Raw genomic sequence first — 15,387 nt, 5'->3', positions numbered from 1 at the left:
CCTAAGCAGATGTCTCACATGTTATTCTGAATTTACTATGTGAACTTTAGTAATGGTCACCTCACCTATCTGAGTTTTGCAGTAAATCTGTTTCCGCACCCTCTGGGAGAAAAAGTACCAAATCAAGAAGGGAAATCAACTGTGGTCCTGTAAACCATTTGTTGTTACGTGTTCTCTGAAAAGCAAACGAAAAATTGAGAAAGGCTTTAAATAATAGCTTGATAATTCATGTGTTTTTCTAATACCTTGACACTACAAAAATAAAGAATTACACATTTAAAATACATTTTTTAACTTTAATTTCCATACTTTTTTTTTTTTTTTTTGAGACGGAGTCTTGCCTGTCGCCCAGGCTGGAGTGCAGTGGCGCAATCTCGGCTCACTGCAAGCTCCGCCTCCCGGGTTCACGCCATTCTCCTGCCTCAGCCTCTCCGAGTAGCTGGGACTACAGGCGCCCGCCACCACGCCCGGCTAATTTTTTTGTATTTTTAGTAGAGACGGGGTTTTACTGTGGTCTCGATCTCCTGACCTCGTGATCCGCCCGCCTCAGCCTCCCAAAGTGCTGGGATTACAAGCGTGAGCCACCGCGCCCGGCCCTAATTTCCATACTTTCATTCACTTTCCAGACACCAGGAACAAACCCTGCCAGTTTGAGAACACTGGTCACTCTGTTTTCCATTTAGAATTACTGAGCACTCAGAAACAGAAGAGACTTAAGTTTCCATTCATTTTCAGAAGCATATAACAAAGCAAAAATAAGCCACAATATCAGCTCAAAGAGGCCCAGTGTGATGACTCACACCTGTAATCCCAGCATTTTGGGAGGCCAAGGTGGGTGGATCACTTGAGCTCAGGAGTTCAAGACACGCCTGGGCAACACCGTGAAACTCCATCTCTACAAAATTAAAATTCAGCCAGGCACAGTGGTGGGCACCTGTAGTCCCAATTACTCAGGAGGCTGAGTTGGGAGGACTGCTTGAGCCCAGAAGGTGGAGGGTGCAGTGAGCCGAGATCGTGCCACCACACTCCAATCTGGTGATTGATAGGAGTGAAACCCTGTCTCAAAAAAAAAAAAAGCTCAAAGAATACAATTTAAATTTATAATTAACAAAATTTCCAAATTCAGAGTTTTTAAAACACAGTAGAAATAGGGGAAAAAAATATGCCTTAATAGTATTTAAGTAATAGTAATACTAGAGATAGAGCAATAACTCACATTAATGTATTCTACATATGAATAAATATACCCTATGAAATAAATTGGTAATTGACACTTTGGCTATGTTCTTACCTTTAATGATATGTCAATTTGATTTTTGATATTTTGAATAATAAAAGCCTCCACACCTGAGTGATTACTTGTATTCAGTAAGCACCTTGAAAGCAAAATTACATTAGATGTGAAATTATCCTGGACAGCATTAGAATTAAATGGTGATAAAAGTTTTACAAATTCAAAGAGGCCATATGTTATTTCTAGGAATAAAAACCCACAGTAATGGTAATTAGCAAGGTGATCAACCAATTACAAAGTCACCTGTAATAGTTATTGCTCTCACTAAATGGTAAATTCTTATTTATCTTTATTATTTTTAGACAGTCTCGCCCTGTCACCCAGGCTGGAGTGCAATGGCACGACTTCGGCTCACTGCAACCTCCGCCTCCTGGGTTCAAGCGATTCTCCTGCCTCAGCCTCCTGAGTAGCTCAGATTACAAGGCGCCTGCCACCATGCCTGGCTAATTTTTTGTATTTTTAGTAGAAACAGGGTTTTACCATGTTGGCTAGGCTTGTCTCGAACTCCTGACCTTGTGATCCGCCCACCTCAGCCTCCCAAAGTGCTGGGATTACAGGCATGAGCCACCGCGCCCAGCCGGCAAATACTTATTTATAATTGGATCTTCCAACAAGCCATTTCTATCAAACCAAATTTGAATATTTTTATGAACATAGTTACAATAATTTAACATGGCAAGAAAGGGCACTAATATAATGGTCTAAAAAATCCCCAAATTATTTCCTGTGAAAGTAGTCTAGTGCTAGAGTAGCTTAATTGCAAAGAAAAAACTAGATATGACTAGCTTAAGAAAAAGTGGGGATTTATTGGTAGAGATAGAGATAGAACAGAACAGGAAAGCTGGTATAATATCTAAGAATTGAGATTTCGTAAACTTGCTCTGTCAATAGAAAACCAGAAAAGATAGGATCAGGAGTGTTGGCTGGGCATGGTGGCTCATGCGTATCACCTCAACACTTTGGGAGGCTGAGGTGGGTGAATCGCTTGAGCCCAGGAGTTTGAGACCAGCCTGGGCAACATGGCAAAACCCTGTCTCCACAAAAAAATTAGCTGGGCATGATGGCATGCACCTGTAGTCCCAGCTACCTGGAGGCTGAGGTGGGAGGATCACCTGAAGCTGGGAGGTCAAGGGTCAAGGCTGCAGTGAGCCATGATCACACTGCTGCACCCCTCAAAAAAGAACAGTGCCAATATTGGCCAATCCCAAGTAAGACATTTTAGCAAATCCAGCCTGCTGCCCAATTTTATCAATAAAGTTTTACTGGAACACACCCATCCCCAATACAAAGTCAAAGTTGAGCAGTTGCAACAGAGACTATATAGCCCATAAAACCTATATTTACTATTTGGCTCTTCACAGAAAATTAGAAAGTTTACCAATCTTTAACTTAGAGAGTTGCTAGAATCTTATCCACCTCAAAGAGCACTATTAGTAAACTCTTACTATTAACATAGTGCATAGCCTATCAAAGTTGTAATTCTAGAGCCATCAATTTGAACTGTGAGTAATGGAGATCAGTGACATACATAAAGTTCCAGCAGGAGCATCATCAATCTCAGTTTAATTATTTTTAAGTCTATTTCAAATTTAAGAGTATTCCAATTGACTGAACTGCAATATATACTATTATTCATACAAAATATGGACATATATATAGTATGTATCTGAAATATTTGATTAACCCTTTCTCTAGCCATCACTGAGAATTTATAATATGGCTTCCAACCAGAGTTGAATTACATGTAAAACATACCAACATACTATGCCCTAAAACAATTACATGGCATTAACATGACTTTTAATCAACCACACACTTAGCAATTAGCCATGCTTGATACATACCTAAATAATGTATATTTGCCTTGTGAATCCAGCTTGTTAATATACAGCTGAAGCATAGCTAAACTCTTTTTCCTCTAAAATGGAACAAATAATATTATTATATAAAATGAATAAAGATTGCCCAGACTTCATCACTATCCATTTTATGCATGTAACACATCCACACTTGTACCTCCTAAATATATAAAAATTTCACAAATTAAAATTTTTAAAAAGAAGATTAAATTATTTGTCAAATTTTCTCACTGTAACTCATTATTCTTTAGTCACCAAACATTTACATACCAGTGTCTCAATGGGGCAAAGTGTCATTACTTTCACTAAGCCCTGGAAATAAAAAAATGTAAAATTCAGATGTAAACAGATTATACTGACTGTAAACAAACAACTATGATACATCAATAGGATACTAAAAATTCAAAGAAGTGAGGGTAGGAGATTTAAAAGTGAAGTAAATTGGTTTTTCTCTAAGCCTTCCATTCCAGAAAGCTAACTACAATTGATTTTTTTTTTTTTTTTTTTTTTTAGACGGAGTCTTGCTCTGTCACCCAGGCTGGAGTGCAGTGGCGCGATCTCGGCTCACTGCAACCTCCGCCTCCCGGGTTCACGCCATTCTCCTGCCTCAGCCTCTCCGAGTAGCTGGGACTACAGGCGCCCGCCACCACGCCCGGCTAATTTTTTGTATTTTTGGTAGAGACGGGGTTTCACCGTGGTCTCGATCTCCTGACCTCGTGATCCGCCCGCCTCGGCCTCCCAAAGTGCTGGGATTACAAGCGTGAGCCACCGCGCCCGGCCTACAATTGATTTTTTAAGTGATATTGAGTAGAGTGTCACACAGTGTACTTATAAAAGCAAATGATAATTTTCGATTATGTCTACAGTGGCAAGAAAATGAAATCAAATCTACAGAAATATTTATTAATTAAAAACAATCAAACAATATGTTAACAAAAACCATGTTTTTCTATTTAAATATTAGGAAAACCGGTTCCCACACTGAAATCTAAGGGTTTCCTTGGATATCATAACTAACAAAGAGTACTGGACAAAATAAACCATAAGAGGGAAAAACAAAATGTATATTAGTCTTTCTGGTAATGAGTCAGTGGATGCCTTAGATGGAGTCCTGAGAACTTCAGTTATGAGAAACATAAAGGAGCTTCATTTTCCAAGATCCCTACAGAAATAAAGTGTTAAAAGAAGAAAGTTATGCTTTTCTACTGGATGCTGTGCTATCAATAATGGTGGCCTCTAATAGCTATTCATGTTTAAATAAATTAAAATTTAAATTTAAAACTTAGTTCCGGCTGGGCGTGGTGGCTCATGCCTGTAATCCCAGCACTTTGGGGGGCGAGGTGGGTGGATCACGAGGTCAGGAGATCGAGACCATCCTGGCTAACACAGTGAAACTCCGTCTCTACTATAAATACAAAAATATTAGCTGGGCATGGTGGCGGGTGCCTGTAGTCCCAGCTACTCAGGAGGCTGAGGCAGGAGAATGGCGTGAACCCGAGAGGTGGAGCTTGCAGTGAGCTGAGATGGCGCCACTGTACTCCAGCCTGGGCAATAGAGCAAGACTCCATCTCAAAAAAAAAAAAAAAAAAAAATTAGTTCCTTAGTCACATTTCAAGTGTTCAGTTTGGCTAGTGGCTTTCATATTGTCAAAGTTCTATTGGACAGCATTACACCAGAGCTTTCAAAGGTTGCAGAGTGGGAAAGGAATCAGAAAAGACCTTACTTTAAGTTCAGAACAGGCAAAGGGCTATTTTCAATATTAGAATACATATTTTCTTTACCTGAGGTACAGTAAGAAAACTCTTGATTTCTAAGTACTGGTAAAGTAGACTATTGTCTTCTATTCTCAATAAACTATTCTCCAGCAGCTCCTACAGATTAAAATATATGCAGATACATATATAGTGAAGTCAATAGCTGTTATTTGTTGACATAACTATGTATTTAAGTTATAATGGGAACAAACATCTTACCAATCCTTTGGAGATAACAGACTCTTCTGTTCTGAAAAATAATATTAAAATTTATCATGAATTTGTAAACTATTTTAGAATGATACTTCATCCTATGAAAAACACAGCAAAAATTGAAATTTTAACACTTTTAAAATGCATATCATTAAGGAAAAATTCTGTTGAAGAACTTGATCAAAAGTTTTAATCCATCTTTGATCTGTCTTTTGGTTTGACTAAGGCTGCTAAATCTGACCAAAATAAATCTACTCAGGGATTATTTCCTAACTTCAAAACAATAGATCTTCAACAACAAGTGCTAAGAAACCAACTATACCTGATATAACCAATGCTATATATTCCAACTGATCTGTAAAATCTTTCCAATTCTTTTTATTCAAAAAAAGACTCAATGATGACTCTGCAGTTTGGAAATCTCAAGAATATAGGACTTAGAATCAAAACTATACATATTATCACTGTATGAACAACACAAACTAAATGTAATGAATATAAAATCATTAAGATATACATAATACAGCAAATTTACAGAGTTAGTAACTACTTGTGCCAGGAGACCCTTGGAAATTCCTGCCTTGTATGCTGAGGCTTTGGACATTGCCATGTTACAAATCTTCTTTCACCTGGTAAGAGATGGGATTGATAAACTGTCACTAGTGTTCCTAGAGGATAATTGCAAAGCCCTAACTGATCTCAGGGGATAATTTAAACATGTTACATGTTATAGTGAAAGAAAACAAAGCATACAGTTTTGCGAAATTCTTTAATTTCTGTCTAGAAATTACGTATACCTGTTACTCTGTAATTTCCTTTTTTTTTTTCTTTTGAGACAGGGTCTTATTCTGTTGCCCAGGCTGGACTGCAGTGGCATGATCTCTGCTCACTGCAGCCTAGATCTCCCAGGCACAGGTGATTCTTTCACCTCAGCCTCCCACGTAGCTGGGACAATGGGCATGCGCCACCACGCCTGGCTAATTTTTTATATTTTTTGTAGAGAGAGAGACTGGTTTCGAACTCCTGGGGTCAAGCAATCCTCTCGCCTTGGTCTCCCAAAGTGCTGGGATTATAGGCATGAGCCACCATGCCTGGCTTTTTTTTTTTTTTTTTTTTTTTTAAATAGAAAGTCCTGCTGCTTAGCACCTCAAATGAGAAGAGTTGTAACTGAATGATATCACTGTCAATAATCTAATCTAAATTATAAAAGGTGGAAGTCAAGACACCTCCTTCCTTTTGATGCAATTCACAGACTATGTCCATGAAGGAAAAATATGGATGAACTTCTTTTATTGACTGCCCTTCCTTAAGATGGAGGAGGATGCAGTGGGGTAGAGGTGTTTTAATTTACCAACTTTTGGAATAAGAGAAGAAACCTTAGAAACAGATGACTGGAAAAGCCCTTAAGACAAAATCTTAATACTGTATTAGGTTTAAAATAAAAGAGACTTTGGTGTAAAACCTCTTTGACTCATTTCTGTCTCTCTCATGAGTTATTTGCCTCGCTGTTTTATAAAATAACCAATTAATTAATTAAAGCGTAGCAAAGAAAAGGCAGTCTCTGCTGATCTTAACAAGGACTATTTTAACATGACTATTTCACTTTGAGATACCATCTAAACGATCTTACCTTTGCAAAAAGACTTCAATGTGCCCCATATTAAACTGCAAAAGGTACAATGGGCTAAAATAGAAACAAAACAAATATATGTATTATACACACACAGAGATATGTACACACATACATACTGTTATGGGTTGAATTGTATCTCCCCCAAAAAAGATATGTTGGACTCCTAACCTCTAGTACCTCAGAATTTGACCTTATTTGGAGACGGGTTTTTATGGAGGTAATCAATTTAAAATGAGATTATTAGGGTGGGCCCTAATCCAATATGACTGTTGTCCTTATGAAAAAGGAAAGTTTGGAGACAGACACAAGCACACAGGGAGAAAAGCATATGAACATGAAGGCAGAGAACAGGATAATGCATCTACAAGCCAAAGACCATCAAAGATTGTGAGCAAATCACCAGAAGCTGAGGGAGAGGCATGAAGATTCTCCTTCACAACCCTCAGAAGGAGCCTTCAGAACTATGAGACAAACTATTTGTTATTTTAACCATCCAGTTGGTAGCACATTTTTACAGGAGACCTAGCAAATTAATACACATATGCTGTATAACTTATTTTGGTGATAGAATGTGATGCTTAAGAGTATAGGCTCTGGGGTCAGACAGAGCTATCTGCATCCCACCTATGCCACAAAGTAGTTAGATCTTTGGTGGTATATTAACTTGTCTAAGCCTGTTATTTTCATCTGTAAAATAAGAGAATGCTCTATTTCACAGGCTTATTATAAGGATGAGATAATGCATATAAAGTTATTAGCATAATGTTTCATATATGGTGAACATGCAAATGATAGCCATTATTGCAACATTTACATAAATATACTCCTAGGTATATTCATATATAAATATACAAACTCACACAAATACCCAATGCCTATAAGACAAATACACAATCCTTATTATCATAGAACTCAAAGTCCAGAAGGTATTACATTATAAAATTATACATTTTAAAAATAATTTTAATAAACATTGTGGGAAAAGAAGACAAGGTCAAGGTAATTATAATGGAAGGATTCAACCTAAATTGGGTGGTGAGTGAAGGCCTTCTTCAGAAAGTGACATTTAAAGATAAAGAGAATTTTAAGCATATACAAAGGCCAAATAGCAGGAAAATTCATAACATTTAAACAAGAAACAAAAGGTCTGTGTCACTGGAGCATAGTAAACGAGGAAAGGTGGTAGGAGATGAATCAGGTCAATTAAGCAGGGACCAGACCAGGCATAAGTTTGTCTCAGAAGTTATGCAGAGGCATTAAGACTTTATTCTTAAAGCAATAAAAAGCCACTGGAGGGTTTTCAGTAAGGGACTTCTTTTAAGGCTTCACTTTCTGATATGTTGAGAATGTGTTAAATTAAAAGGAAGTAAAAGTGGATATATAAATATCCACTCAGGATTACAGCAGTCATCCAGTGGAAAGATGATGATACCCCTGGGTACCTGGCTAGTTCCAGGGTGGTCTCAAAAACCTCAAAACCAAGCCCAGTTTATCATCTTCTGATTCTTGTCCCCACCATTCCCTTACACCTATTTCAACACTCCCCGCTTTCATTACTTGTCTACTGCTATCTTTAACAGATTATAGCTGGGATCATTCTTATTAAAAATAGCCTTTATTATTTATTTAAAATGTATTAGTATGTTAATATGCATATATTAGACATTAGATAAATGAGAATTTTATGAAATTCCTTTTAGAATACATGAATAAACCAAACACTAACTCTTACCTTAAGACCATTGGAAGCTGATCAATACGGATGCCCTGTACAAATACTAGATATGCCAGAGAAGCCATTGAGTCTGCTAATTGTTTATCTTCTTCTTCTTCAAATTCAAGGTAATTCCAAGTTCTCTTTTTCCTTCCATGATTAAAAATCATTTTGGGGAAAGGGTGTCCAATTGCTGATAAAAAACCCTATGAAATGGATAAAACAAGAAACCATAGTACACAGACTCTAAGATGCCCCCCCACCCCGTATTCAAACTCCGTATTCTCACCAAGGGGAGTGTAATCACTCCCTTTGAGTGTGAGTGGGACCTATGAGACTTGCTTTCAACCAACAGAATGTGCCAAGATGTCACTTCCATGATTAGATTATATGACAAAAGTGAAGGGGTTTCTGCAGATGTAATTAAGGTCCCAAATCAGTTGATTTTGAGTTATTAGGAAAGGAGACTATCCTGGGTGGCCCTAACTTAATCAGGTATATTTTTAAAGGGGGTCCAGGCCTTCCCTGAGAGTCAGAAACTCTCCCTTGCTGGCTTTAAAGAACTAAGCTGCCATGCTATGAGAAGGCTCATGGACAGAACTACATGGCAAGGGACCAACTACAGGCAGCTCCTAGAAGCTAAATGTGGTCCCTGGCTGACAGCCAGCAAGTAAATGGGGACCTCAGTCCTACAGCTTGGAGGAAATGAATTCTGCCAACGGAGGAAACCTGGAAGTGGATCTTTCCCCAGTTAAGCTTCTGATAAGACTACAAGCCCGGTCAACAACTGGCCTGTAGCCCAGTGAGACCCTGAGCAGAGGACCCAATTAAGCTGTGACTGGACTCCTGATCCATAAACTGTGAGATAACAAAGGTATGCTGTTTTAAACTGCTAAGTTTGTAGGAATTTGTTATACAGCAATGAAAAACTAATACAGAAGCCAACAGCAAAATCGTATTTTACATAGCATTTTATACATCAGAAGTATGCTAAATTAATTCAGAATCACAGTTTAAAAAAAGTTTAAAATGATGAATTTTATGTATATTTCACCACAATTTTTTTTTTAAAAAAGTGCTTCAGGGATATTTGAGAGCAATCTGAAATGTGAGACATACAAATATATGAAGGGTAAAGCAACTAAGATGAAGAATACTCTAGGAACAACCCTCCACTAACACTGTCTGCCTGTAGAGAGTGGGATGCAGGAACACTGGGCAGGGCAGCTGGGCCTGAGGAAACACTGTTGATCTCTCTCTCAGTCATCAGGGTTCTCATGTGAGATGAGAAAGAGAAGCATCCTTGCATGAGTGGGTAGGACCACAGGGCTAAATAAAGCTTTATGCTCAGGAAACAGGATCACTCCTATGCCTCTTGTACTAATTCTAGTGTACCGGAAAGCACCTACCTTCAGAATCCACTGACATTGATTATGAGTTTTGGCTCTACAATTTACTAGTTGTGTGACACTGGATGAGCCATAAAATGGCATAATACCTATGTCAAATATTTATTGAGCAGCTCCACAAAAAAAGCGTAAGAAAGTTAAAGTCACAACAAACTACCATATAAGAGTTAAAAGGGAATGAATGACAAAAATAGCTAAAGCAGAATGAATAACTTCCACACAAGTCATTCTTTTATTCAATAAACCCTTAAGTGCAAGGTGCTGGGCCTGACTTTGTGGGGAATCATAAAGCCAAGTAAGTCTTTTCCAGCCTTCAGGGAGTTAAAATCTGCTGATCCCAGATGGTTCCATTAGTCATTTCAGAATACAAAAAAGAACCATGGAAAATCATCCTCAGTCACAAGAGACTGCTATTCAGCGACCAGATGCTAAATATATACTACTGCAGTGATTTTCAAAGCCATGCATTCTTGTTATAGCTACAAGACAAAAAGTTTATTGCACTCTGATTCCAAATATCCTTAATCATGAAGCTCCATTTCTTTATTCAGCCAATGCTACATGTGTTTTTTCCAGAGTAAGGTAGCCCTGTTTTTTTTTTTTTTTTTTTTTTTTTTTTTGGCGACAAGGTCTCACTCTATCACCCAGGCTGGAGTGTAGTGGCATGATCATGGCTCACTGCAGCCTTGACTTCCCCAGGCTCAAGCAATCCACCCTCCTCAGTCTCCTGAGTAGCTGGGACTACAGGTATATGCCACCATGCCCACTATTTTTTTTTATTTTGTATTTTTTGTATTTTTTATAGAGATGGGGTTTCGCCATGTAGCCCAGGCTGGTCTTGAACTCCTGGGCTTAAGTGATCTGCCCACCTTGGCCTCCCAAAGGCCTGGGCCTACAAGCGTGAGCCACCATGCCCAGCCTAAGATACCCTTTTTAAAACATGATTATATGCAACTAGATTCTACAGTGCTGCTCTGGATATCTGAGGTCCAATCTGTTCCCAAATCTGGGTCTTCACTATCTATCCACACACCATCCAGCAGTCTTGCTCAGACCCAGGTTGTACCTGCCACCATACAACTTCTCAATATTCATGGCAGCTTTTGTCCTTTCAGGAATGTTCCTGTACTACAGCCTTTGAGACATTCCAGTAGTTCTGTACCAAAATAACTTGTACCAAAGTAAGGATGGCTGAGGCCCGTGAATCCCAACCACACCACACTTACCAGTACTTCTCCAGCACAGAACAGAAGACATCTCATTTCATCTCCTAGCTGGTCTCACCTCTACTTCTAGACTGCTATGTGCATCCTTACTGCTGGCTCTTTCTACTTGCAATGTTCCTTCTACTGAGATTTTAGAACCACTCAACTACATCCTTAGTCTCTTCACAGGATGCTTGTTCTGCTTCACTGCTTTAACTAAACCTGTCTGATTTCTGGTAGGAGATGCTCATTCTCATACCTTTTATACCACAGGGCCTAGAAGGCAGGTGTTGGGTAGGGGAGTACAGGTAGGGGCTTAGCATAGTATTGTAGTATTGGCTTTTTCTGTACTTTTCAACAAAAACACATTCTCCTTTGATGCAGATAACATACTGTCCTTTTCTCTGTCATATGCTGACTTCCTGGTAATTTCCTGACATTCACTGAAGACTCTGGCACCTTCTCATAATCTTTTTCTCTACCCAATTCCTGCTATGATCCTGGGAAAATTGAATGTTCATGCAGATAACCCCTGTAACAGGCTAGTCTCATGGTCTTTTATTATTATTAATTTATTTTTCAATCAAGCAGCAAGTCGTTGCATCCACTCTCATGGTTCCCAATTTCTAAATTCTAGTGACCTTTAGTTCTAATCCATTTCAGTACCTAATCCCATGCCAGATCTCTGAACATCTGGAACTATTCTGTATTTGATACTTTAAACTCCAACATCCCATTTTCTGACCAAAATCTCTCATCCTCTCTCTCCTAGCAATCTGCTTTTCTACTTCTGACTTCTCCAGTCCTGTGATTCCTTCATTTTGACCTACCTAGGCATTCCCTGCTAACTCCCCTTCTTTCCCTATCCAACCTGAATCGTGGATTATTGACCAGTTGAACTATCTGCATCCTGTATTTCCTTCAGCAGTATCTACCCAGAAAAAAGCCAGCCTTGGAAAAATAACTACAATCTACCTTCTCTAATTCCACACACAGGGAGCTGAGTATTGCTGGATAAAAAAATACAGACTGTTACCACTACAGTTGTGGTTTCCAAGCACCACTGAGTGCTCAGTACTCCTGACTCATGCTTCCACCGTCTTCCACCATCTCTTTCCTTTCCCCTCAGTATTCCAAACCTTTACCAGTTTCCTTAAGCCCTTTTACTCAATGCCTATTTCTACCTCCTCATTATTAAGAGATCATCTCTCCTTCACCCAGAAATCTGAGGCCAGTGGGTTTGATTCCCCTCAATTGTAAGATCCCATTCCTGCTACAAATTTCTCAACATGTTTTCTTACCTTGATACCCATTAGTTTTTCCTCTCTAGGACATTCCTTATGTCCTTGATACTATGTCCAGCCATTTGCTCATAAGCCACATTATTTCAGTTATCTCATAAACACTTGTATTTTTCCCTCAACAGTTTGCACCCCAACAGCGATAAACATGCTCACATGCTCAAGTCTTCCCATCTCCATTACCTTCCTACCCTTAGCTCATGTCTTCTAGCTATTACCTCTCCTTCCTTATTCATCTAAACTCTTTTAAAGAATAGCTTACACTAGTCATCTCCTTTTTCTCATCTGTCACTCATTCTTTTATCAACTCCACTCTGATTTGTCTCCAACACTATACTTAAACTGTTTTTGCTAAGATTACTAATGCCGTCTTACTTCCTAAATCCAATAGACGCTTTTCAGCGTACCTCTATGTTGCATTTAACAGTACTGATCACCTCTATCCTTCTGAAACTCTACTACACCAGTTTCTGTGTATTTCTACCACTTCTGACTTCTTTCCTGGGCTCATTTTAAGTGCTGGTACTCTCTAGAGTTCACTCCTGAGCCCTTTTCTCTTGTCACCTCTTTAGGTAATCTCACCCCCTCTTATTCAAAGTATCTCCTGGCCAGGTATGGTGGCTCAGATCTGTAATTCCGGCACTTTGGGAAGCCAAGGTGGGAGGATCACTTGAGCCCAGGAGTTCAAGACCAGTCTGTACAACATAGTGAGACTTCACCTCTACAAAACAAAAATTTTAAATTAGCCAGGCATGATTGGGCATGGCTGTAAGTCTCAGCTACTCAGGAGGCTGAGGTGGAAGGATCACTTGAGCCAGGGAGGTTGAGGCTGCAGTGAGCCATGGTTGTGCCACTGCACTCCAACCTAGGCCACAGAGTGAGACCCTATCTCAAAAACTATATATACACATTTACATATAATTCTATATTAAATATACATATATTTACATATTAAAATATATTTAAATTCCTTAAAAACCTATTCTCTCTCTGGTTATTAGATATATATTAAAAAATTATTGTTAATCTTGTTAGGTGTTAGGCCGGGAACAGTAGCTCTCGCCTGTAATCCCAGTACTTTGGGGGGCCAAAGGCAGCCACATCGCTTGAGTCCAGGAGTTCGAGACCAGCCCGGGTAACATGGTGAAACCCCATCTCTAACCAAAAATACAAAAATTGGCCAGGTAGGACGATGTGTGCCTGCAGTCCCAGCTACTTGGGAGGCTGAGGCAGGAGAACTGCTTGAGCCCAGGAGGCAGAGGTTTCAGTGAGCCAAGATCATGCCACTTCACTCCAGCTTGGGCAATGGGAGTGAAACCCTCTCTCAAAAAATTTTTACAAAAGGTAATAAAATCTTGTTAGGTGTCACAATAGCATGGTGGTTATTTGTTTTCTTAAAAAAGCCCTTATCATTAGGGAAGCATCCTTAAAGACTTACAGATGAATTATGTTTAGGACTTGTTATACTACAGCAAGAAAAGAAGGAGGATAGATAAAACAAAATTGGCAAAATGTTCATAATTATTGAAGCTGGGTGATGGGTACATGGGCATGTGCTATATTATTTTTAGTACTTTTCTGAATGTTTTTAAATTTTTATAATACATTTTTTTAAAAGCACAAGACCCCCAGATTCTTGCTCTGTATTCTCTATCTCAAGTATTGGCACCTTCATCTGCCCAGTTATCCAAGCAAAAACCCTCATCCATGTTTTATTCTAAACCCAATCAATGACCAAATTTTGCCAATTTTACCTACTATAAAGTTCTCAAATCTGCCCTTTCTTCATCTTTAAAACTATATCCCTACTAACAGAATATGTCATAAATTTAGTCAATTAAAAAAAGGAAACAAAAACTATCCATACATCTATACTCAGGCTCCCATCATTTCTTACTTAACTCTCAAGGCTTCCCTACTTCCAATTTTATCCCAGTTAGTCATCTTCCTTTAAAGCAATGAATCCTAAACGCAGTTTGATTACATCACTCCCAGATTTAACATATGTGATACTGTGAAATATATATTTGCTCTTTGTTCCCACTTCCTGGGATATAACTCCTAAAATCCTTGGAATCTCCAAAGTGATAAGTGTCTTTATGCTATTGAGTTGACTGATAGCTGGGACTCCTGGATAGCCTCAGGATGGGAGCTGGTTGCCAAGGGAACCAACCCTGTGATTAGAAGGTTGGACCTTTCAGTCCCACAGCCCCACCCCCATCCCACCCCAGTAAGGGAGAGGGGCTGAAGATTAAGTTGATTACCAATGGTCAATGATGTAATCAATCATTCCTCCATAAAAACCCAAAATGATTGGATTCAGAAAGCTTCTGGAAGCTGAACGCACGAAGTTTCCAGTAGGGTGGTGCATCCAGGCAGGGTATGGAAACTTAGTGCCCCCTCCCCTATACCTAGCCCTATGCATCGCTTCATCTGTATCCTTGGTAATATTCTTTATAGTAAACCACTAAATGTAAGTAAGCAGTTCCCTGAGTTCTGTAAGCCAATCTAGCAAATTAATGAAACCCAAGGAGGGGGGCCTGGGCATCCTGATTTATTGCCAGTCTGTTAGAGCACAGGTAAAACATCCTAGGGCTTGAGACTGGCATTGGAAGTGGGGGCAGTCTTGAGGGATTCAGCCCTCAACCTGTGAAATCTGACACTATCTCCAGGTAGATAATGTTGGAATTGAATTAGAGGACACCCAACTGGTGTCCATTGTACAACTGCTTGCTTGCTTGCCGTGAAGGGCAGGGGGCAGGGCAGGGAACTCCATACATCTGGTGTCAGAAACTTGTTATGACTATATTAGGAGAAACTGAGTTTGGTTTTTCTACATCACCAGATTTCTTTAATAGTTTCCAACTTTCATAGTTGTCTTCTCAAAATACATATCATATGTGATGGTGCTTATACTACCTCCAGGAGATGATACTGTGCTCTAGCACTGGCAACAATGAAGAGCCCCCAGACTTTTGTGTGCTCCAGAGAAAACCCTTCACCTT

General features: G+C 39.2%; 1 protein-coding gene across 3 annotated transcripts in view; it reads right to left on the bottom strand.

Moving 5' to 3' along the window:
* GLMN (glomulin, FKBP associated protein) overlaps positions 1-15,387 on the bottom strand; it is a 41,482-nt gene that overhangs the window by 5,491 nt on the left and 20,604 nt on the right. For 2 of the 3 annotated variants that reach the window (XM_032155360.2, XM_058439579.1), the window contains exons 8-15: positions 8,486-8,673; positions 6,751-6,804; positions 5,127-5,157; positions 4,935-5,024; positions 3,424-3,465; positions 3,139-3,212; positions 1,292-1,376; positions 66-175 (exon numbers count right to left, since the gene is read on the bottom strand). In XM_032155360.2, coding sequence (XP_032011251.1) covers positions 66-175; positions 1,292-1,376; positions 3,139-3,212; positions 3,424-3,465; positions 4,935-5,024; positions 5,127-5,157; positions 6,751-6,804; positions 8,486-8,673 — 674 coding nt within the window. The remainder of the gene's footprint in view (positions 1-65; positions 176-1,291; positions 1,377-3,138; positions 3,213-3,423; positions 3,466-4,934; positions 5,025-5,126; positions 5,158-6,750; positions 6,805-8,485; positions 8,674-15,387) is intronic. The other variant, XM_032155361.2, reaches the window with a different exon arrangement.

This window comes from Hylobates moloch, unplaced genomic scaffold, assembly GCF_009828535.3.
Source record: "Hylobates moloch isolate HMO894 unplaced genomic scaffold, HMol_V3 SCAFFOLD_5, whole genome shotgun sequence".
Lineage (NCBI taxonomy): Eukaryota > Metazoa > Chordata > Mammalia > Primates > Hylobatidae > Hylobates > Hylobates moloch.
Note: the sequence above shows the minus strand (reverse complement) of the source record. Positions and strands in the feature narration are given on the sequence as shown.